The sequence below is a fragment of the Pinus tabuliformis genome, chromosome 7 (genome assembly GCF_031772625.1).
Source record: "Pinus tabuliformis cultivar Carrire ecotype Pingquan chromosome 7, CPIR1, whole genome shotgun sequence".
Lineage (NCBI taxonomy): Eukaryota > Viridiplantae > Streptophyta > Pinopsida > Pinales > Pinaceae > Pinus > Pinus tabuliformis.
The window spans coordinates 951,203,362-951,228,666 of NC_142293.1; the positions used below are offsets into that span (position 1 = coordinate 951,203,362).

The 25,305-nt window shown below is 37.6% G+C and overlaps 1 protein-coding gene and 1 pseudogene across 1 annotated transcript; both read right to left on the bottom strand.

Moving 5' to 3' along the window:
* Positions 1-9,871: 9,871 nt before the first annotated feature.
* LOC149250781 (indole-3-acetate O-methyltransferase 1-like) lies at positions 9,872-16,584 on the bottom strand. Its single transcript, XM_089453751.1, has 6 exons — positions 16,495-16,584; positions 15,930-16,400; positions 15,551-15,817; positions 15,407-15,471; positions 10,755-10,761; positions 9,872-10,228 (listed from the first exon to the last, which is right to left on the bottom strand). The coding sequence occupies exons 1-6, from the start codon at positions 16,582-16,584 to the stop codon at positions 9,872-9,874; spliced, it is 1,257 nt and encodes a 418-aa protein (XP_089309877.1).
* A 6,095-nt stretch (positions 16,585-22,679) lies between these two features.
* Positions 22,680-23,768, bottom strand: LOC149250782 (nascent polypeptide-associated complex subunit alpha-like protein 2 pseudogene; annotated as a pseudogene).
* Between the last annotated feature and the right edge of the window lie 1,537 nt (positions 23,769-25,305).

Here is a 25,305-nt window from a genome sequence, read left to right on the forward strand (position 1 = left end):
CCGCTCACGATTCTCCTTATATCACAACATAAATTATCAATGGTCTAGATTAAATCGCATAATCGCAATCACTATAGTTTTAGGCCCTTTTTCCTTGGTAATGAAATATTGCGATGCGATGTATTGCAATCGCATATCACACTGCCTCTACGACTGGGGTCTGAGAACACATGAAGGCTTTCAACAATGCGATATTTCGGGGTCGCACTTCGCAACTTTTTAATGCTTGCGGTCCACTCCCTTACAAACAAATATTACGATGCGATACGACATGATCCAACGATCGGCCAGATTTCGTACCATTGGTTGGAACTTAGATCAACGCTTGAATTTTAAGCGGCTTCAACAATATTATTAATACAAGGTTTGTGATTCCTATTAGCTATGCATTTGATATCATGAAGCATGAAAACAGAGAAACATTTGACTCTGTCCTGAATACAAATAAACAAAAGTAAATTGAAAGTTCACACAAAATTGATATATATCTATCTCTATATATATATATATATATATATATATATATATATATATCGAGAGAGAGAGAGAGAGAGAGAGAGAGAGAGAGAGAGAGAGAGAGAGATAATCCCACACAATATCAATTTATAAATACTATCAAGGTTACAAAGTCTCGCCCCTCTGGCTCGATTACAACAATTAAAAAGACCCCTATTTCAATATGGAAATCCTCGCTATATTACTTGACTTTCGCTTCCTCAATCCTCTCTCATCCTTGCTAATCCTTTTGCATTACATTTTTCTTCCTTTTATCAATCCAATCCTACCTAAAAATTCAATCTCTATTTTTAAACACTCTAACAGCCAATTTCTATTTTCAAGCTCTATCACACACCTATGCTAACAACTTACCTTTGAATTTAAAATAATATAATTTCTAACTATTACAATAATGAAATACAACTCATTTCTTGAGAGATCCAACCCTCTCAGTAAAAACTAACTTTTCACTACTAAGGTCAGTGAAATTCAACTTGTTTAGCCACAACATGTGAACAAACTTTCACATTGCTGGCTAAGTCAAGATGATCCTGCATCATGGTTTCATGATCATGGTAATAGCTTTTAGCTAGATATGTTGTATTTTAATTGATATTTCATTGTAATACTTTGTGAGAATGGTTAAGGGTTGGACTCCCTTATAAGCCATTGATGGGACAATCATGCCACAAGCATAGCAATAGTGGTCATTTGTGGGTAAATGGTTTCATGATCATTGTAATAGATTTTAGCTAGGTATGTTGTATTTTAATTGATATTCCATTGTAACATTTTGTGACAATGGTTAAGTGCCAAACTCCCTTGTAAGCCATTGAGTGAGGGGTGAACACTCCCATGAACGTTTAATAATAAAATTAAATGTTTGTTGGTTTTCACACTACGGGGTTTTGAGGGTATATCGGTTTTCAGCGATTGATTGCTTATTATGTCAGTTTGATGATGTTGATTCCTTATTTGACGTGATAGTCATAATGTCAACTAATCTGGTTAAGGGAATCATGAAATGGATGCAAGGTTCATCAAACAATTTATGTTAATATACTACAACAGTACTACAATAGTGGTTGTTAATTATTATGTTAATATACTACAACAGTGCTACAATAATGGTTGTTAATGGTTATGCAACTTACTATCTTCTATTGAAAGTTATTTTATGTACTAGTGGACATTCTATCTAATGGTTAATGAGGAATGTGGAATAGTGATTTGGATAATTACCTGTGGGTAATTTGTAAAAAAAAAATCTAATATTTTCGTTTGAGGTTACCAGGGTATGTTACATTTTATAATGCATTGTTTATTTTATGATGCAAGGTATACAAAAATTTTGTATTGACGTTCGTTTTTTCTTAATGATTCATTGCTTTAAGTTATATTTAATCATTTAAATAATTGATTGATGTGAGGTCTATAAAGTTAAACATTATACGTTTAATAATTTAATGATGCAAATTTTTAAGGTGGCTTTTAATGGAAACACAGAATTCCAAATCAAAGAACGATATATCTATATCTATATATATATATATATATATATATATATCTATATATTAACTACTTTTATTATTTTAAATAGATTTATATTTTAGTTAATTTTTATGATTTTGTGTCTTAATTTTAGAGATTTGAGATGTATGATAAAGTAAGTGTTTTGATACTTATTAGTTCCTCTTACAGCTTCTAACAAATTGTTTCAAGTTGACCACTACTATGTTAGAATTTTCCAATGCAAATTATAATATTTAATTTTGAAAAATAAATATTTAATTTTTAGCATTATTAGAAAAAATATTTTTCAAGCATTTGATTGGAAAATAATTTGATGATCTTATTGCATCCTTGGCCCGAGGTAATGCCATTTGGTAATTTCCTCACATATTTAATGCCATAATTTATGGATATTGTTGAAATATTCATGCATTATTTTTAGATATTTCTGTAGTGATTTTTTATTGTTATGTTTGAAGGATGTAAATAACATATTTACCATTAGGTACCTCTTAGCATAATTTAGGCATGTCTTTGTGTTAAAATAAATAAGAATAATATGTAAACAAATATATTTATTGGGAATAACTTTTCATCATTATTTATGTTGTCCTTAACAATTTTGTAGGAGTAAACCTCTAAATGTGTCGATTCACTAGGTTACTACCCACAAAAATTGATGCAAATCCATATGTTTGAGGAAGCAATTTATTTATCCACTTGAGATTTCAATTTTTCATTTACTCCCAAAAAAATATTATCTAAACTCCATTTCTCTATTATCCATTTACCTATTAACTACTATTAATTTGGCTAACATTAACCAATATAGGTTATAATTTATAATGCAAATTTTCATCAAACAAGACATTTAACTTAAATAACAAGGACTACAATGCCTTACAACACTTTTATAAAATAATACGTGAATCACTAATTAAAATACCTCTTTAAACTTATAAATATTCTATATAAAACTAAAAAAACCTATCAATATAATAATAATAATGTAACAACAAAAAACAATAATATATATTAATAATAATAATAATAATAATAATAATAATAATGATGATGATGTAACAAGTCTACGGGGCTTTGGATTCATGGTAAATGGATGCATTATTAAGACACTCCTTGCAATAGGTCACTGGTTCAAATGAACCAGATTTAAATAGGAATGAAACAAATTACAGAGGTAACCATAAGTATAAAGATGAAATAGAAATAATACTTCATTTCGTTAATGTAAAATACTGAAATATGCTTACAAACAGGAATGGAAATAAACCAGCTAGGTCGATGGTAGCTTGTCTCTGAGAAGAGATGTGGTGGCTACATGCCTCTAAACTGTCTTACAATGAGGCTCAAGGGCCTTTTTATAATTGAACAATAAGAGCAAACCCTGAACAACCAAAACCCTAACTCGAGGAGATGTAACACTAAGAGTTTATGGGACCCCTTGGGTGAGCTGGACAACCAACTTCCTGGGGTCGCAACTTGGTCATATTATCTCCGTTTGACGCACATGATAGCCCGTTAGAAAGATCTCTCTAAGGACTACGACGCAAAATATGATTCTAGATAAAAAAAATTGGTGGTATATTTCCCAAAAAACGTCATTTAGGGCCTCAAAACGGCTCCGGAAGTTTAGAACCCAGAAAACTACTAAAAATAGTAAATTCTGCTATAATTAAGGAAACTGAAAAGATGGAAGAAGCAATGGTGCAGGTCTAAGTGGAATTAGCAGGCGGCCACCAATAGCCACCTGGATCATTCCTCCCCCCTTAGGAAGCAATGGTCCCCATTGCGTTGAGTTCCTCCATGAGACGAGGGAACTTTTGCTAAACTTGGTCCCTGGTGAGCCACTTGCCCTGGTGAAGGAGTTGGCCTGCTTTGACAACTCGATACAGTTGGATATTCTGCTGGTGAGTGTGCTTGATCTATGATTCCATGATTTGATTAGTTGCAGTTCGTTCCATGCAATCTAGATTTAACTTTGTGGGTGTGGGTTGTTCTGCAATGTCGGATGTGTCTAGTAATGGTGGAAAGTATGGCTGAAGGCGGTCCACATTGAACATTGGGTGTAGGCCAAGGAATGAGGGAATTCTGAGCTCAAATGAATTATCTCCCATAGCCTTGGTAATGGTGTAAATACCATATCGGAGTGGTCTGAGTTTCCAATAGGCTCCGGTAAGGCGTTCCTTTTGCAAATGCAACTAGAATTTGTTGCCCACCTGAAACTTGTGTGGCACCTGATGTTGATCATGTCGCTGCTTGTATTTGGCATTTGATTTCTCCAGAATGTCATGGACCAACTGGCAAATACGTTGGATGTGCTCAATGAATATGTTTTCCTTATCTGTTTCGGACTCGACATGAGCTGAATCTGCGTGAGTAGTTGCAAATGGCATGGCAACATCAATGGGACACAGTGGCTAGAATCCCAAGCCCACCTAAAAAGGGCTGTGGCCAGTCAAGCTGTGGAGAGCCCGGTTGTCGCTATGCTGAACATAGGGGAGGCACTCATCCCATGTGCATGGATGCTTTGATTTGTACATGCACAAAATGTGTATGATCATCCTATTGACAACCTCTGTCTGACCATTACTTTGAGGATGGAAGGCAGTGGACTTAGTGAGTTTGGTGTCTAGCATCGAATAGAGACTGGACGAAAATGTACTGAGGAACCCGTTGTCCTGATCTGAGATGATAGACTGTGGGATCCAAAAGTGTACCCACACTCATTCAAAGAAGAGTTTAGCAGTGACTTCTGCTTTGATATTCTTCTTGCAGGCTACCATAATGGTGATCTTCGAGAACTTGTCCACGACCGTAAAAACACAGTCATTTCCATGCTTGGTGGAAGGAAGGCCTAACATGTAATCCATGGAGATGGATTCCCAAGCTCGACTAGGCGTAGGCAGCGGGGTATAGAGGCCTTTCTTCTTGATGGTCAGTTTAGCAATGGCTCAGGAAGTGCATGATCTAATGTACTTCCCAACATCCTGTCGAGGATTCGGCCAATAGAAATACTTCTGCAGTACTGCCACCATTCTTTTGACCCCGAAATCCCCAACAGCCTCACTGTAGTGTGCTTCCCAAATCATATTGGCATGCTCACTTGAAGGAACATAGAGATGACCCAGGTGGCATAAGAGGGCATCTTGGAGGTGAAAATCTAGAACGCTAACCCTCCAAGAGTGTCTGGTATGTGTGGATGAATTCTGGGTTGCCTTTGTAGAGAAGTGGCCAATCAGAAGTCTCGTGCCCACAACAGCTGAGCACGATGGTTAACGCCATGATCGGTGGTCGACTGAGGCAATCTGCAACATTTTTAGTGCTGCCCTTCTTATAATTGATATTCAAATGAAACTGTTGCAGGTACGTGGACCACTTCTAATGGCGATCATTCTACAATTTCCCTTGGGTCTGTATGAACTGTAGGGGTTGGTGGTCTGTGTGGATGACCGTTGCCTTCCCCAAAATGTAATGCTTCCATTGTCGATAGGCCTACACAATGGAATACATCTCTTTGTCATAAGTGGGATACTTCCAGACTGTGTCTTAAAGTGTCTCACTGTGATATGCCAATGGATGCCCATGTTGAGTAAGCACTGCCCCAATAGCATAGTCAGAAGCATCTATCTCGACCTCAAATGGTTGTTGCAAGTCCGGTAATGCAAGAACTAGTGCTGAGTATATGCGGTTTTTCAACTTTGTGAAAGCCTTCTGTTGAGATTCAGATGAATTTTTTTTTTCTTTCACTCCTCCCTTGGTGACTTGACTTAAGGGCCAAGTGATCTGAGAAAATCCTAACACGAACCTGCGGTAGAAGTTGGCAAGGCTAGAAAGCTGCGAAGCTCTATTAGAGTGGTTTGAGATGGCCAATCTTGAATGACTTGGAGCTTAGCTGGATCCACATGCACCCCCTGTTCATCAATAATGTATCCCAGATACTGAACCTGGGTCATGCCAAAAGTGCATTTTTCCAAATTGGCACATAACTTATGTTGCCGCAGTGTTTGGAGAACTTGTCGGATGTGATGGAGGTGCTCTTCCTAACTTTGGCTGAAGATTAGGATGTCATCCAAGTATACCAGTACAAATGAGTTTGTGAATGGCCACAAGATGTCATCCATTAGCCTCATGAAGGTTTGACGAGCATTCGTCAATCCGAAAGGCATAACCAACCATTAGAAAAGGCCCTCCTTGGCTTTTAAGGTAGTCTTCCACACATCGGAGGGTTCAATTGGTACTTGGTGATATCCTGACCGCAAATCAATCTTGCTGAAATATTTTTCCCCCTTCAATTTGTCCAGGAGGTCATGAATCCATGGGATTGGGTACCTATTATGGACAGTGATCTTGTTCAATGCTAGATAGTCAATATAGAGTCTCCAAGTCCCATCCTTCTTTTGTACCAATGTGATTGGGCTCCCACAGGGCGATGAACTCGGACGAATGTGACCTTTTTGCAGTAGCTCCTAAACCTTGCTCTTGATTTCATCATTCTCCGGAACAAAGCAACGATATACTGGTCCATTGGGCAGTGACGCACCTGGGGTCAGATCAATGGAGTGCTTGACCTGACAATGCAGAGGAACCCCTGCGGGGGAGGTGAAGATGTCCTCTTACTCCTCCATGACCTTGGCCATCTCTAGTTTTTGTGTGGAGGGGCCCTGTCTAGAGGTCGTGGCCACCATATTCTTCTTTCCTTGAGGGCGTATCATGAGGGAAACAAATTTCCCAGTTTCGGAAATGAGCTTACTGCATTGTTTTGCAGTAACCAAAGAGATGGTGGTAGGCGGTGCTACCTCTGGTGTCCTGTACAACTTATTTCCCCAAGTAAAAATAACAACATGGGGCCTTGATTCATACACAGCATGTCGCTTCCAGAAGTATGGTTGTCCTAATAATACATCACAAATTTCAAGGGGAGCAATGTCACACAATACCTCATTCGTGAAGGGCTTGATGTTGTATGGAAAGCGGCACTATTTGCTCACGTGAAGATCCCATTCTTGGTGAAGCCACCCAATGGTGTACGGTTGTGGATGAGCTGTGGTCGGTAAGCCCAACTGCTTCATGACCTCTGCTGAAATGAGGTTCTTTTGGCTCCTGCTGTAGACAATGAATTGTAGCTAGGAGCCATTTATCCGCATCTGGGAGTGGAAGAGACGCTCCTCCTCCTTTCGATCTTTAGGTTCCTCCTTCTGGATCTTCGTGGTGGCAACGGTGGCATTGGGCTCTGCATCGATAATCTTCTTTCCTTTGTCATTCCCCTTATTGGGTTCTGACTCAGAGTCGAAACATGCATCTGATTCTGAAACCTTTAGCTTGGCCACCAGTGACTGCTTGGCTCGACACTCACTTGTGTTGTGAGTGGAGATCTTATGCAACTCACACCACTTTCCCGTGTCCTTTTTTGACTTCATGACACTGTTCTTTGCTTGCAGCTTTGGCCGGTTGTCTTCGGCTGCCTTGCCTTGGCTTTATCCTTTGTTCTGCGGTTTGGGGGCAACTTTCCTTTGTTTCGGATTCGTAGATCCAAAGTCTCGCTTCTTCTGTTTAAACTTTTGCTCGACCTTGACGGTATACCGGTATGCCGTGAAGAGTGAGGAGATGTTCAAGAATTCTATTTCTTCGTGGATGTACTTGTGTAGGCAGCCACGGTATTTGAGTACCAAATGCTGCTCTGTATCCTTGATACCCAACTTTGTGCGAAGGGTATGGAAAATATTGGTAAACTCCAGCACGTCTTGGTCCCTTCCTTGCCGCAGCGTGGTCCACTTTATGTATTGATCCTCATAGCTTTCGACAGGGTAGTAATTCTCCTTGATGGCATCCTGAAATGAATTCCAAGTGGGTGCGACTAAAAATAGTGAGCCTGTACTTTCATCCTTATGCTCACAGTAGGTTTCCCACCAATCTTTGATGTGGGGGCCTGCTTTAAGAAGAGCGCAAATAATCTTTTCCTGACTGGAAAAATCATGCACGGAAAAATAACCCTCCAGCACATTTAACCATTTATCGATGGCATATGCGTCTATCTGACCCTCGAATATGGGGATTTCAAAATTAACTTGTACCTTAAATGGTGTGGCGTTTCCAGAGTTGCTGTTGGAAGCCAATGCGTCGCCCATGGGTAGCCATTGAAGGATCCAGGCAAAGTTGTCCATCATCACGTTCCTTTGTCGCTCGAGGTCTTCTTCGAGCAAGATTTTGATAGGATCTCCTGCCTCCTTGTCTTTCTTTTCATTCGCCATGGGAGGTCATCAGGATTTACGAGGTTGGTCTTGCAAAGGTTCGACCAGTTCAAGCCCTAACTCCTTATATCTCGACCTCGTTGGAGACATGCAAAGAAAAACATAGAAGAAAAGCAGATCGCTCTGATACCACTAATTCGGATTTAAATAGGAACACAATAAATTACAGAGCTAACCGTAAAGACAGAGTTGCGGTGAAAATAATACCTCATTTCATTAATGTAAAATACTGAAATATGTTTGCAAACAGGAACGGAAATAAAACAGCTAGGACGATGGTAGCTTATCTCTAAGAAGAGATGTGGTGTCTACATGCCTCTAAACTGTCTTGCAATGAGGCTCAAGGGCCTTTTTATAATTGAACAATAAGAGCAAACCCTAAACAACCAAAACCCTAATCCGAGGAGATGTAACACCAAGAGTTTATGGGCCCCGTTGGGGTGAGTTGGACATCCAACTTCCCGAGGTCGCGACTTGGTCATATTATATTCGTTTGATGCACATGATAGCTTGTTGGAAAGATCTCTTTGAGGACTACGACGGAAAAGACAATTTTAGACAATTCATTGTTGGCGTTAGATTTCCCAAAAAATGTTGTTTAGGGCCTGAAAACGGCTTCGGAAGTTTAGGACCCGAAAAACTGCTAAAAATAGTAAATTGTTCTATAATTAAAAAAACATAAAATTTGGAAAAAGCAATGGTGGGATCCAAGTGGAATTGGCAGGTGGCCACTAATATCCACGAGATCATCAAATCTCGTACCAAATAATAATAATAATAATAATAATAATAATAATAATAATAAAACAACAAATAATAATAATAATATAGATTACCGACGTTAATGGATCCAAAAGATGCTTCTCTTTAATTTTACAATGCAACATGCAAATGTATAACAACGTTTTGTTAATAATATAGGTTACAGATATTAATGGGTTGAAAATATCCGCTCTTTAATTTTATAATGCAATGTAGGCAAACATTTCGTATTCTTTTTTAAGATTTATTTGTTTAGGATATATTTAATAAGTTCAATAATTGAATGCCGCGAGGTCTATAAAGTTAAACATCATACGTTTAATAATTCAATGATGCAAAGTTTTTAAGGTGATTCTTAAAGGTGACACGGAATTCCAAAGAATGAAAATTTTGGGCATTTAAGTTATATTCAACAACATAAATAACTAAAGGGAAATTTGGGGCATTTAAGTTATATCTAACCACTCAATAATAATTAAATGATATGAATTCAATAAAGTTAAACATCATACATTTAATAATAAACATCAATTACCAACCCTAACCCGATAAAAGGTTCTCATGCAATGTTTTGAGGGAAAATGTACACCAGCATTATACAATTGATGAATATAATAACTTAAGAATACGAAGTCTCTAAATTTAAATAGTATACATTTAATAAGTTAAAAAATCAGTCATGGGAAGTCTGTAAAGCTGCTATTAATAGAAACGTGAAACTGGATAGAAAATAGATACACTTTTATGTTATGGCTATTATAAATGGGACAACCTAGGCATGTTCCACCATGTTCAACTAATCGCGACCACAACGTTCTATGTAGCACCATTTATGTGTCTGTTGAGTTATACAGCATGAATGGAGGTAACAAAGATTCAGGGAGCTGATAAAGTGTATCATTTCGAAGGAGAAACGCAATGACCAGGTCAAGTGTATTGGGCAAGTACTCTCCATATTTCACAGTGGCTCTTTTCTCAATCCTGGAGAAAAATTCATCTATAAGATATTCATTCCATCCAAAGTGGGCTCCAACAATATTTTCGAACAAGGCTCTGTAATGCTTTCCTACTATTCTACCAAACATCTCCTCCTCCCCCTCTCTAACCTCCATCAATGGATGTAAAGGAAACCCACTCAGAGTCATCACGCTGTCTATTTCAAAAGAGTTTTCCGTCTCCACCACGATCTTTACCACTTAAAACACAAAACTTGCACAACTTCATTAATCCAATTGCTTAATTACATCACACTTATATAGGAAAATTTATGCAACCAATTCCTAACCACTCACAACTAATTCTTGTTCAACTGATCATAACTAATTCTGTTCAACTGCTTCATAACTAAATCTATTTCTGCATTATTTTCACATCCTCCCTTAATGGAGAAATTGATTCTCTACAATACCTAACTGACTTCTAAAAACTTCAAATTTGATTTTACCAAGGGGCTTAGTAAATATATCAGCCACATTATCCTTGGTGTTACAAAATATCAATCCAATTTCATTTGACTCAATTTTCTCACGGACAAAGTGGTACTGTAACTCAACGTGTTTTGTTCTAGCATGGTAAACTGGATTATGTGCTAATTTGATAGCACTCTGATTATCACAATTGATACATGTTGCACCACTTTGTGCTTCTTCAAGATCTGCAAGAATTCTTCGCAACCAAATGGCTTCACGGGTGGCATTGGTCAAAGCTTTATACTCTGATTCTGTTGATGATAAAGAAACAGTTGGCTGTTTCTTACTACTCCAAGATACGACTCCTGATCCAATATGAAATGCATAGCCAGAGGTAGATCGTCTGTCATCTGGATTTCCTGCCGAATCTGAATCAGAAAAACCTGTCAGTGCAACATCAGATACATCAGTATACATAATACCAAGATTCACTGTTCCCTTTAAGTATCGGAGAACTTTCTTTGCAGCAATCCAGTGATTTCCTGAAGGCTTAGCCATGAATTGACTAAGGATACTGACTGTGTATGCAATGTCTGGTCTGGTAGTGGTGAGATAGTTCAAACTTCCCACTAACTGACGATATAATGTTCCATCTGCCTCTTTCGATCCATCTTCTTTGTACAACTTTGCATTCTGTTCTAAGGGAGTTGACATAGCTTTGCAATCTGTCATATTGAACTTTTTAAGAATCTCCTTTGTATATTTGCTTTGAGTGATCAAAGTTTTACCAGGTTCTCTCCATACCTCAATTCCTAAGCAGTAATGCATTTCACCCAAATCTTTCATTTCAAAAACCTGTGACAACTGAACTTTAATTTCTGCAATTAATTTGTGAGCACTGCCTGTTATAATGAGATCATCCACATATAAAGATATTAAAGCAACATTTCCATTTTCATCTTTCTTAAAATACAAGTTAGGATCATTTTTGCTTTTCACAAATCCATTCTGAAGAAAGAAGGTATCAATCTTTACATACCATGATCTTGGTGCCTGTTTCAAACCATACAATGCCTTTCTTAACCTGCAAACCAGATGCTCCTGTCCCTGTTTGACAAACCCTTCAGGTTGAACCAAATAAACTTCTTCCTTTAAATCACCATTGAGAAAAGCAGATTTGACATCCAATTGATGTATATTCCAATTATGTTTTGTTGCTAAGGCAATCAGTAATCTAATTGTATTCAACTTAGCTACTGGTGCAAAAGTGTCTTCATAATCAATTCCCTCCTGTTGAGCATATCCTTTTGCTACTAATCTTGCCTTAAATTTATCAATTGTACCATCTGCTTTAAATTTCGTTTTGTACAACCATTTGCTTCCAATTGGAACTTTATTTTCAGGAAGTTCCACTAATTCCCATGTTTGATTTTTCATAATAGAAGCATACTCATCATTCATAGCATTAATCCATGGTTCATGTTGTTTAGCCTGCTCATAATCAATTGGTTCTTCAACATTCATTATATTAGACATTAAGGCATAGTCTCTATACCTTTCAGGAGGCCGAGTCTGTCGGGACGACCTTCTTGGTGTGGGTGTTCCATCCATGATTCGTCGGCTTTGAGGTGTATCACCCCCGTGTGATGACTCACTGCTGCTAGATGTGCTCGTACTGCTGCTATCATCCTGATCCTGTACCTGTTCCTGTTCCTGCTTAATCAAAGTATCAAGCTTGATATGTGCATCATTAGAAATATGCCATGTATCATTCTTTGTATTACTTTTATCAGTCTGCTCATGAAACAATACATCACGACTTGCAAATAGTTTATGGGAACTTGGATCAAACAATTTATAGGCTTTCTGATCCGTACAATATCCAATGAAAATACACTTGATGGACTTGGCATCAAGTTTTCTTCTGTTAGCTTCAGGAATATGAGCAAAAGCAGTACATCCAAAGACTTTGAAATGACTCACATCCGGTTTATAACCATAAAGAACCTCAAAAGGAGTTTGAAAATCTAATTTCTTAGTGGGACATCGATTCTTCAGATAAACAGTAGTGTTAATGGCTTCTGCCCAGAAACCATTAGAGATGTTCTTACCTTGCAGCATACTATGAGCAGATTCCACCAAGGTTCTATTCCATCGCTCTGCAACACCATTTTGCTGAGGGGTATGTGGCACTGTGAACTGTTGTTGAATTCCATTAGATTTACAATAGGTGTTAAATGCTTTTGATTTATATTCACCCCCTTGATCAGATCTGAGTATTTTGATGCACTTTCCTGTTTGTTTTTCAACCATATTTCGAAACTCTTTAAAATACTCAAATATGTCACTTTTCCTTCTAACGAAATAGACCCAGGTATATCTAGATCTATCATCAATAAAAATAACAAAGTATGAAGCACCACCAAGAGACCTAGTTTGCATAGGTCCACATACATCAGTGTGAATTAATTCAAGTATATCATACTTTCGTTTCTCAGTATGAACAGGAAACTCTTCTCTATGCTGCTTACCAAGTGCACAAGCTTCACATGGTAAATGTTCACACTTCATAACAGGAAGACCTTCAACCATTGATTTCCTTTGTAACAACGATAAATCATTGTAATTTAGGTGCCCATACCTGTGATGCCATAATTCTGCTGTCGATGTCTCTTGAGATGTCAATGCAACATGGCGCTTGACTGTCACATCCAACCTGTACAATCCTCCAACCCTGGTACCTGTAGAAACAACCTTGTAGTGGTCCTGAACATCTTTCACTATACACCCCAATTTACCAAATTCTACTTTTAAATTATTATCAGTGATAGTGGAAACATATAGCAAATTCTTTTTGAGAGCAGGTACATACATCACATTATGAATCTGTCGCATTTGTCCATTAGGTAAGTACACATTTATTATGCCATAGCCTTGAACTTTAAGTGACCTGTCATCTCCTAGGTAAATGTGTGTACCATCAGATTTCTCATAATATTTATCATACCATTCTTTATTACAAGTCATGTGTGCCGATGCACCAGAATCTATAAACCAAGCATTCTCATCATCAGTTTCAGTAGACAATGCAGCATCAGAAAGAAATAACTTAATATTTTTAAATCCATCATTCACTGAGGTGTCTCTGTTTATGTAATTTCCATTATGCCTGCGATGTCTTTGATTTGATTCATTATTCTTTCTCCTATAGCAATCTTTTGCCAGATGTCCAGGTTTTCCACAATAATGACATTCAATGTTCCTTTTAACATAAGAATCAGGAGGTGCCATACCTTTCTGCTTTGCTTGGAAACAGCCTCTGTTTCTGTCCCATGGTCTCCCTCGGAATGGTTTTTGGCCTCTTGCAGTAAAAGCCAAATCAGAACCATTTGACTCCAGTTCAAAAGTTTTCATGCGCTCTTCTTCTTGAAGAAGAATTCCAGCCAATTCTTCAAATGTAGGAGGTGTCGGTCTAGCGGAGAGAGCTGAAATAAAGATTTTATAGTCTGGGACTAACCCCTTTAAAGTAACAGTTACCAAGTCTGTACTAGAAACCTTTTCACCAATATCACGAAGCTTATCACTGAAATCTTTAATTCGGGAAAGAAAGTTACTAATGCTTTCATTAGTATCCATTTTGATAGATAGCAGCTTTGTTTTTAAAAATAAAATACGATTTGCATTAGTAGTCTCATACAAACTTTTGAGAGTGTCCCATGTCGCCTTCGAAGTTTCACAGTCCCGAATGTGAGGAATAATATTGTCCTTCACTGACATGCGTAGCAGCACCCTTGCTTTCATTTCACGCTTCTCCCAATCTTGAGTATTAGTAGGAGGTTGAGGCTTGGTCTCGTCACCTTTGACAATCGGCCAGAGATTGTATGCCTCCAGTACTGTCATGATCTTAAATTTCCAATTGACATAATTTTCTCCATCAAGTCTTGAAGAATCATTTAAATATGAATCAGCAAGAGGATTAGCCATTTCTGAACTTTGCTATCTTTAAAAATAAAAAAAAAATAAAAAACTGAACAACCTCTGCTATCAAGCAATTACAAGATTCGGCAAACCCTTCTTTTTCTACTGCACAAAATGTTCGACTGACTGTTCGGGGTCGGCTCAGTTCATCTCAGAAATGTCGCTAGCTGTTCGGCTCAGAAAAGGGATCAGAAGACACACGGGATTCGGCTTAGTTCACTGTTCGCTGTTCTGTTCTGAAGGGATCAGAAGACACACGGGGTTTGGCTTAGTTCATCCAACTCGGCTCAGAAATGTTCGACTAGCTGTTCGCTGTTCGAATTTCAGTGCATCAAACGCATATTCACAGAACTGGCTCTTCATTCACCTCATTGATTTACGACTCAAGATTTCTTGATTTACGAAGTATATGCAAGATTAGTTTGAGTGTCTTGCATCGCTTGCACACTTAAGCTTTCAAAATACGAAATGCTAACTTCAATAATTTTATAAAACCACAAGATTTCAAGCTTCTTGCTCAGAATTTAAAAAAAACGATACCCGGTTGCTGCAACGCCGCTGTCCACACGCCGCTGTCCACACCGTCCTGCTGCACCGGATTCAGGGCAACGCTGTCCACAGGTCAGCGTATTCTGTCCACAGCGTATCCTTCAAGCAGACTTCGACCACACCGTCCATAGGTCAACGTCCAGCAGCCTCACACGCTTGGATCACAGGGTTACTGCGCACACTCTAATGGCAGAGTCTTACTGCCCACGAAGAGGAGAGAGGCGCAGACAAAATCACTCTGATACCAACTTAAAACACAAAACTTGCACAACTTCATTAATCCAATTGCTTAATTACATCACACTTATATAGGAAAATTTATGCAACCAATTCCTAACCACTCACAACTAATTCTTGTTCAACTGCTCATAACTAATTCTGTTCAACTGCTTCATAACTAAATCTATTTCTGCATTATTTTCACATTACCTCCCCACGCTTGGACCATAGTAGGGAATGTTGAAGGAGTCTAGTTTCTCCTCCTCAATCAAACCCTGCCAACAAAATCTCGATCACATACTGAATGTATTAAAACCTAATTATGAGATAATAATATTGAATTATATAATTTACCTCCTTGACCATCTCCTGAAATGCAACTTCCAAGTGAAAAGCACAATCTCCCAACCCGCTTTGTTCCTTTATGTCGGTAGAGTTACGGGCCAAGAGAGCGATGAACAGACATCCTCCAGGAATAATCTCTTTCGCTCTCGCACCTAAGAATGTTGCAAAGTCTTGTTTGAATTGGTTGAGATAGGCATCGGCTACTTCATCACTTGATATGTAGACATGCCCACCGTTCCAAGCAGGGGAACATCTGTCCTCAATGCTAGCAGGAACCTGAAATTGAAAACGATTAATAATATATCATCTTCATCAGTATTAAACTAGATTTGGTCAGATGGGCAAATTAAATGACATAACTATAGGGCTTAATGTCTTTCTCACTCACTTGTGAAAGCCAATGGAGGCTGGTGGAGGAATGGCAGAAATGGAGGGTTTGCCGTGGGAAAAGTCGCCTGTAGTGCGATCCCGACACGGCTGATGCGAAGTAACATCTAGTCGCTGGAGGCTTAACTTCACTGTGCACTGCTGCTGTTGCTGTTGGTAGTCCTGTTCTTCCATCTCCAGATACAATTTCAAATGCACCTCGAAATGGAGGCAATGTTCGAAACAATGTATTGAAATCATTAGATGGAAGATCAACGAAGTGAACCTGGAATTCTGGTACGTCTACGCAATGGCGAATAAAAATGGATTTGACAGCTGTGACGATGGTGTCGGCTGTGAGAAGAGTATTCATCCCAGTTGCACACCCAAAGTCTGCGATGCGAAACACACCATCTACGGCCTTTATCAAAGATCTGACGTTCTGGTAGATCCCGTGCTCCAAGAGGGGCTTAAGGGCCAGAACAATCTTTAACTGCACAAACATGAATGTAATAATATGGTGTAGTGCAATAAGATATGGGAACTAAGATTTAAGCAGCAGGGCTTGATTAGGTTAATAGAATTACCTGCAGAGATGGTGAATGGTAGGCATAACTTGAATCTCCAGTTCCTCCCTTCAAGCAGAGCACATTCTCAAGGTTGTTCACCGTCTCCATCGGACAGAAATCTCCGAAAAACTATCAACCCGAAATCTGCGTCAGGATATCTGAATCGTGATTAACAAGTGGTATTATTTAAAATTCCAATCATGGTTGCGAGTGAGGAGAGAAATAAACGTGCCAGATATTTGGTGTGCAAAGAATTTTTCCTTCTTCGTGCAGAACTCACGAAGAACTTCTCAGCCTACCGTAGCCTCTTATGTTTCTTAGACACGAAAATCCACATAATTTGTTTTTAGATGGTGAGTGCCAATTTTTTGCACTAATATTTATGTTGCTAGGCTTTTTTTTGTTTTCTTTCTTCTTTGCTAGTTTGGGGGTCGGTAAACAATGTTCATTTTAGTCAATAGGATACTTAGATTTTCATCTTTCTAACTAATTAAATTTTGCCATGTGTTTATTTCTCCATCTAATAAAGATTTGCCATGTGGCCTTTAGCTCACGTTTTGCCTACATTCTCCCCATACTACCTCTGATGGTTCTGTACTCACGCCATCCTTCACCATACCTATTTCTGCAACATTGAAGAGAGTTCAGTCACGCCATCTGCAAAATCTAATACTCATTATGCAAAGCCACACTGAAACCGGTTGTGGATTTGATTGTAAAGAGTTGGCCATTAGAACTGTTCATGTCGAGGTTGACTGTTCTTGAAGCTTTGGCCCTAATAATAACACCTCTCACCCATCCCCTTTCTTGTGCTCTCCCTGTCTTGTGTTCAATCTCCATTCCTACTGGATTGACTACACACAGAAGGAGAATGATGGTATGCTTTTTCAAAAGCATGTGAATTCTCCGGGTTCTTGTTTGTTGTGGTGAACTTATAAAAGCCCATGAGGGAGAGCGAGAAAGTCCTCATTCACATGTTTTTTTCTTCCTCCTTTCGTAGCCTCCCATGTCACCTGCCAGTGCTTGAATTTTTCTTGTGGTGACCTCAGACCCGCTCCCTAGAGGAGAGCCAAGGATACATAAGTGTAATCGAGTGCATTTTCATGGATTCCTTCTTGGAAAACCCCAATATTTACAGATACAAGGAACTTGCAGATGCCAACACCCAATTCACCTATAGTAGGTTGGGGAAGTTATCGGTTTGGAAGTGTGTTCTCAGGGGAAAAGCAATGGTCGCTAGTGTGAGAAGCCAACAAATAAAATATAGGGATTCTAGTGTAGGACTCAGATAAATTTGCAAAGCTCGCCATGCCAGCATAGTGAAGCTCTTGGGAGGCTACTGCAAGGGGGATCACTTATATGTAGTCTATGAACATGTCTAAGGATCAAGTCTCGAGGACTACCTATGGGGCAACAAGGTGCTCGGATTCACCATGCTAAGCTCCTGGATTTTGCAAATGCAGATTGTCGTAGACGTGGCGCAGGGGATGGAATACATGCACCATGAAAGAAAATTGGATCACATCCAAAATTACATAAAGTCTAGCAGCATTCTTATAATGAAGCCTGTCTATAGAGCCCATATTTTCCATTTGGGGGCTTGTTATCTTGCTGGAGAATATAATTCCAATGATGTTCTTGAACCTCTCCAACCCCCACTCATGTTGTAACCCTTATTCCTTGATTTTTCTTCTATGAGTCAGGTCTTCACTCTTTGATTGAGGTACCATAACTTGTAGTCTTCCGAAGCAGGGTTCTGGATGGTGATTTAGAAGCATGGTTATTTTTTCCATGTTAGATCCTCATGTTTTATTTTATTTTATTTTTATGAGGGTTTGAGCCATGATTTATTTATCATTGTTTTCTATTTATTTCTTTTCAATGTACAATTTTTTGTTGCAAAAGGTATTAATACTTATGTGGCCTTCCTTATAGAAAGAATCAAGGGTTTCTCTAAGGGTTCACGCTAAATCCAGGTTTATTTGACTATCACTTTTGGTTTGAATGGGTACAAAATCTTGTCATTTACCAACACCCTTTAGTTAATTCAAATGTCAAACCTTAGGTCGGGATTCACCTTCAATACAAGTACTCATTTTCTCATTCTTGATTTATTGTTCGTTTTTGTGATTACACGGTAGACGTGGCGTAGGGGATGGAATACATGCACCATGATATCAAATTGGATTACATTGACAATTACATAAAGTCTAGCAGCATTCTTATAATCAAGCCTATCTATAGAGCCCAGATCTTCCATTTGGGGGCTTCTTATCTTGCCATAGAATACAATTCCAATGACGTTGTTGAACCTCTCCAACCTCTAGTCTTGTTCTAACCCTTATTCCTTGGTTTTACTTCTATGAGTCATGTCCTCACTCTTTGTTCGAGGTACCATAACTGGTAGTCTTCCGATGCAGGGTTCTGGATGGCAATTTTGAAGCATGGTTATTTTTTCCATGTTAGATCCTCATGTTTTATTTTATTTTATTTTTATGATGGTTTGAGCCATGATTTGTTTATCATTGTTTTTTATTTATTTCTTTTCAATGTACATTTTTTTGTTGCAACAAGTATTAATACTTGCACGACCTTCCTTATAGAAACAATCAAGGGTTTCTCTAAGGGTTCGCGTTGAATCCACGTTCATTTGACTATCAATTTTGGTTTGAATGGGTACAAAATCTTGTCATTTACCAACCCCCTTTAGGTAATTCCAATGTCAAACCCTAGGTTGGGATTCACTTTCAATACCAGTACTCATTTTCTCATTCTTGATTTATTGTTCATTTTTGTGATTACATGGTAAGACTGTGTGGTGAACTCGCTCATAGTAAAATTAACTCGAGAATATCCAATGGTACAACTCAATTTTCACGTTGTACATCATCACATCACAATTATCAAAACTCGTTATTTGTAGGAAACTAATCAATTAAAAGCACCATATAGCACTTAGATACATTTAACGTTGTGAATAGCAAAGAGGCCTTAATATGAGAGAACCATAAACTTTATTACAAGAAGATTTGGGGCTATGATACACAATTTTCTCATAGTAAGTTAATATTTTGCAATCATCAAAGTTGTAGCTTGAACTAAAGAAGTAAGGCATACTTTTCATAAAGGTAGAGTCAAACGTACTTTTTCTTCCATTTTACATATCAAATGTTTGATTTGAATTCAAATTGGGCAAAGTTTGGAATTGGATTGGACTGATCCGTAATCGGATCTATAAAAATTCTGAGCCCAAAGACAAAAAAAGGGAAAAATGATCGATACCAAAAGGTAAGAGAAATCCATGAAGAAGATTAAAATAGAATTGATGTAGTCGATTAAGAACCTCACCAAATATATGGAACTTCACATATTTAACAATTTAAATAGAAAAAGCCCCCAACTAAGCTATAACCTAAGACTTCAGTTCAGGAATTTCCAATGCTACAGTACAATATTCACATTGTACATATCGGAATCATCAAAACTCATGATTTGCACGAAAGTACTAAATTATGAACACCATATGACGCTAGACACATTTAAGATTGTAAACTATAAAAATGAAAAATTCATTACAAGATTGGCTATTATACAATTTCACATAGTAAATCAATAGTTTCAAATTATCAGAAATCACGACTTTCACTAAAGAATTTTAGCATGAATTTCCTGAGGCGGTGTTGAAAATACTTTTTCTTTCATTTTATATATCAAATGTTTTATTTTAACTCAAATTGGATGATTATTGGAACTAAACATATCCAAAATCTGAACCATTGAATTTCTATGACAGAAGGCAAAATGACCAAGCTTGAAAGGAAAGCGAAACCCATGAAGAAGAATTAGAGTTGAATTGATCAGAAGTACACTTAGATGGCTAAAAAAATTAAGACTTCAAATGGATATGTTTCCTAGGTTTGGGCACAAAACAATGAGAAATGATCATTTATGGTTGTCTTCATTATTTAGATAATTAACTAACCACCATACAAAGCTCTTCTAGTCACAAAAAACCCATAATCACTCTTGTAAACTTGTCCATATAGAATATCTTTATCAACATCTAGCCATATTCTCAAATGCCAAGGAACAATTGGTGCACTAGGGGTTGTCATCGTACTTTTCATTTTCGATGGAAAGGGTTGCAAACTTTGTTGCCAGCTATTTGGTTGCATGCTTTCACGAATATTTGTCCTCGTAGATTTAATATGAAACAAACAACTTTGACATCATGAATGGGCCACCATAGATAATGGATTCACCTTGGAGCTCACTCTAACAACCTTAGTATTAGGCATCAATAGATGTCATACCATTTGCAATGAAATTTCTGAAGAATGATCGAGATGAAGAATGAGATGATCCTCATCAAGACTAATGTTTATGGAATATAAGCACAAAAAAAATAGAGAGAAATACTGACAAGTTTTGATTGATCACCACATCAACATTCCATGTTGGTGCTCTAATATCTTCCAAGATAGGTCATGTGTGCTACCAAATACGAATGTGTTTCCACTACACTTGAATGAAGTCACATCTCTATCTTTTTAGGAAGCCAATAGTAGGTGTCACCACCTCATTTGATTTCCATGTGAATTACATCAGTAACCACCATAGATCAAATCCTTTAATGATGTCCTCGATGGCCTGTGTAACACTCCATTTAAATGATATTTCTAGTAGATAAAATGAATAGAAAGAGTAACAACCTTCATCAATTTCCCTCTCATTGACAGACAAAAAATTGGATTGGTAACAGAATATTTTTGGGATTCTTGATTGTGTAGTAACAATCAAAGCCTAGTGAAGGCCAAAACGTACATACTGTCAGCATTTATGACTGGCAATGATACTACCAATAGAACCAGTGGACAGAGGTGAAAGAGAGCCCAGTTTCCATAGAACTCCAAAAATCAGAATAGGAAGCACATTAAGAATTGAGGGAAGGAAGTGAACACTAGCCTAACAAAAATTAGTAGAGCAAGCCCAAACTGTAGCAAATTGGGAGCGCCATGCTGAATTTTATTGGAGTGTGAACATTCTTGGTTGAAGATAAATATTGGATAGTCATAATCTAGGAAAGTTGTTCATAAGACAGCATAGGCAGAGCCAAATATTAGTGGAGCAAAGAACAACCACAAACAAGGACTCTGTAAGTGAGATTAAGCATAGGAGATATGGTTATTGAGAATGTAGAGGAAGGTTCCATATCTGTGACTTTAGCAATTTAAGAATTGTATGAAGAATTGTCAAGTCTAATTCCATAGAAAAAGTGAAGTTCAGTTGTAAGCACAGAATTGCCAAACTGTATAACAGAATTTTGTAGGCCAGTAATTCCTACGAGAGTAAAGCTCAAAGATTTTAAGATTTTAAGATTAATCTTTTATTTGCAGATTTTCTAATACATGCCTGAAGTTTTATTCTCTATGGGATTTCTCCAGTATAAGCCTCTTTTCATGTAGTTCTACTGTGTGATTTTATAAATATTTTATTTGACAATATTGAATACTTATTCCACTAGAATTTAAGCTTGCACACACATAACAGGAGTGTTAGAACTATTGAATCAGAAACCATAATGAGTGACAATGGTATATTTTGACTCTCCTGCTGGATTTCAGATCACAGACACCCACTGTTCATAAGTTTCCACACAATTGTCATCAAGCCCATGTTTCCTGCAATGTTGAAAACAATGTTTATCTAAACACAATACCTTGTATTGCATAAAATCTTTGTAAGACATGACAACAGAGGAATTAAATCATAAAGGCCAAGTTTGTTTCCACACAATTGTCATCAAGCCCATGTTTCCTGCAATGTTGAAAACAATGTCTATCTAAACACAATACCTTGTACTACATTAAATCTTTGTAAGACATGACAACAGAGGAATTAAATCATAAAGGCCAAGTTTGCCTGAATGTCACGATAGGGAAATATCAAGTAAATAAAACTAATCAAATAGGGAGAAAAGAAGACCACAAGCTCAAAATCATTGTATCTAATCTCTGGAACAAATAGTTTCAAAGATCAGAAACAGACATTACGGTACATAGTTTTCCAACAAAATGGTACCAAAAATTACAATCTGTCACCAAAAAAAATGTTAGGATCAACTTGCATGACCAATATCTTATGACATAATTAATTGAAGGTCATTATTTTCAAATTCTCGTTGGCTATATTAGTTCCTCCACCTATTTGGTAAGGTCCATGATTACACTAACATTATATCCACTAACAACTTTTAGGGCTTTAACTAATTTAAATCTCAATACTCCATCTCGGGTCATTACCAATTCAATGTCTTTGGGCTCCACTCCAGTAACATCTACTTCCTCATCTCCCTCTTGTGCAGATTCATATGATTCTGGATTGAGCATTACATGACTCAAATCAGGTGCCTTGAACTGCTCAGTTGCTTGTGTTTGCAACTAAAATCTCAAGTCCTCAATCTTATATTTTCCAAACACTATGTAGGTACCTAATTCAGGACTTTTGAAGACATCAGGCTTTGAGATAACAAAAAAAATATGCAGATTAACAACAAAGGGATGTAAGAATAGTTTAACAAAACTGCTAATTAATGACGGTTCACGACAAAAGACCATTGTAAGAGACATCTAGGCTTCAGCTTGGAAATCTACATAACAGAAAGAGAACCCACATTTTTGTTTTTCCTAATGGTCACCCTAGTAACAACAGGAATGGGTTTCATCCCAAGTTTAAGCATTGCTTTCCGACTCTTTTTCTCACTCCTACTTTGCTTTGATTTCCCACTTCCATCAACCCCTTGGTCTCCTACAAGAAATCTTATTTTAAGAATATAACAAAATGGATGAATCTATGAGCAAGATTCACTTCAATGTGTCATTATTTGAATGATAGTAAGATTCTCCTTACTTCTGAGGATCAAGAGATTTATTTGACTGACATCAACCAAAAGACTGCAACAAACAAACAGTTGTCCGCTGGGTTGTGGTCTAGTGGTTAAGACAGGGTGTGACCACATTAATGTCCAGGGTTCGATCTCCAGCAGGGCATAGAGCCCCATATTATTTGTTAGCCAGTTTGACAGGTTTTATATGCAGCATTACTTCAAGAAAAAAATGATAAAGAAGTTTTATTATTAAAAAAATCAATCCCATCGTAGACCTAAAATAAGAAAGAAAAATAGGAAGAATGCCACCTTCACCATCCCCCTCTTCATCATCGTTATCTTCACCGTATTCGTCCTTAACATTTTCTATAATTGGCTCACTAGCCTTGATTGATGAAATCAACATAAATCCATTTCAATCTCAACATTAAAATATCCAAATAAAAGAGAAATAAGAGTAGTCACCATTACAGACATTAAGAAATAAGGATAATCACCATTATCTGTATTGAAACCAATAAAAATTAAAAAAAGAACGACCCGGTAAACATGAAAGTGGATCATCAGGCATCAGTCATTGAGATGGACAGTAAGGTTTGTGATCAAATTGTTTCTATTTTGATTGATGTTGGATCAATTGTAGCTATATTAATCATGAACTAGTGGATAAGTGTGGTTTGAGGAAAGAAGTGCATGAAAAATCTTGGTTGGTAGAGTTGGCTACAAGTAGAAAGAAGAAATTTCACCATTGGGTAATAAATTGTGCATTTGAGTTAAATGGTATGCCTGCAACAACACATTTGAATTTATTTCCATTGGGATCGTATAGTATGATTTTCGGTATGGATTGGCTATACCTTCGCAGAACCAAAGTGGATTGCTTTGACAAGGCCATTGAGTGTGTGGATGATAATGGGGAAAAGAGGACTTTAAAAGGGAAGAAGAAGCGTACATCAGTGAGGATGGTTACCACTATGCAATGTAAGCATAGTTTCATAAAAGGTTGCGTGATGTTGGAAATACACATTTATAGTGAAAAGGGGAAGGAGGTTGAGGATGTAGATGTGTTAAGAAGATACCCATTTTTGCATGAGTTTCAGGATGTATTTCCTGAGGTCATTATATAGTTGCCACCTCACAGGGAGGTATAATTTTCTATTAAGTTTGCGCCAGGGGCAGCCCCAACATCAAAAACACCTTATAGTATGAGCTCAGTTGGGTTGGTTAAGTTAAAGCTGCAGCTGAAGGAAATGTTGGAAAAGGGGTACATTAGGCCGAGTGTATCGCCTTGGGGTGCACCAGTGTTGTTCATGAAGAAGAAAGATGGTACTATTAGCTTTTGCATTGACTACAGGCTGTTGAACAAATTAATGATCAAGAACATGTATGCTTTGCCGATGATTGATGATATGTTTGATGAGTTGAAGGGAGCAATATTTCTCTCTAAGATTGACTTGAGATTGGGATACCATCAAGAATGCATCAAGGAAGAGGATATCTTTAGGACTATATTTAGGACAAGGTATGGGCATTATGCTTTTCTTGTTATTCCATTCGGTTTGACTAATGCTCTAGCTACATTTATTTGTTTGATGAATAGTGTGTTGTGTCCTTATCTGGACAAGTTTGTTATTGTATTCGTTGATGATATACTGGTATATTCTAAGAATGAGGAAGATCGTGTCGAGCATCTAGAAACAATGTTTGGGTTTCTAAGAGAGCATTAGTTATATGCTAAACTTAGCAAGTGCAACTTCTTTCAGACTGAGGTACATTATTTTGGGCATGTTGTCTCCAAGGGTGGCATAGTAGTGGATCCAGAAAAGATAAGGGTTATTATGGAGTGGGTAGCTCCTAAAAATTTCAATGAGTTGAGATCATTTATGGGATTGGAAAGCTATTATAGGAGGTTCATCAGGAACTTCTCACCCATTGCATATCCT

Bases quoted from the DNA above. Each gene is read 5' to 3' on its own strand.
- LOC149250781 (XM_089453751.1), bottom strand. From the start codon at position 16,584: ATGGAGACGGTGAACAACCTTGAGAATGTGCTCTGCTTGAAGGGAGGA. The intron at 15,818-15,929 runs GTGAGTGAGAAA...TTTCAATTTCAG, and splicing joins GCCTCCATTGGCTTTCACAA to GTTCCTGCTAGCATTGAGGA. The intron at 15,472-15,550 runs GTAAATTATATA...TTTTGTTGGCAG, and splicing joins TTCAGGAGATGGTCAAGGAG to GGTTTGATTGAGGAGGAGAA.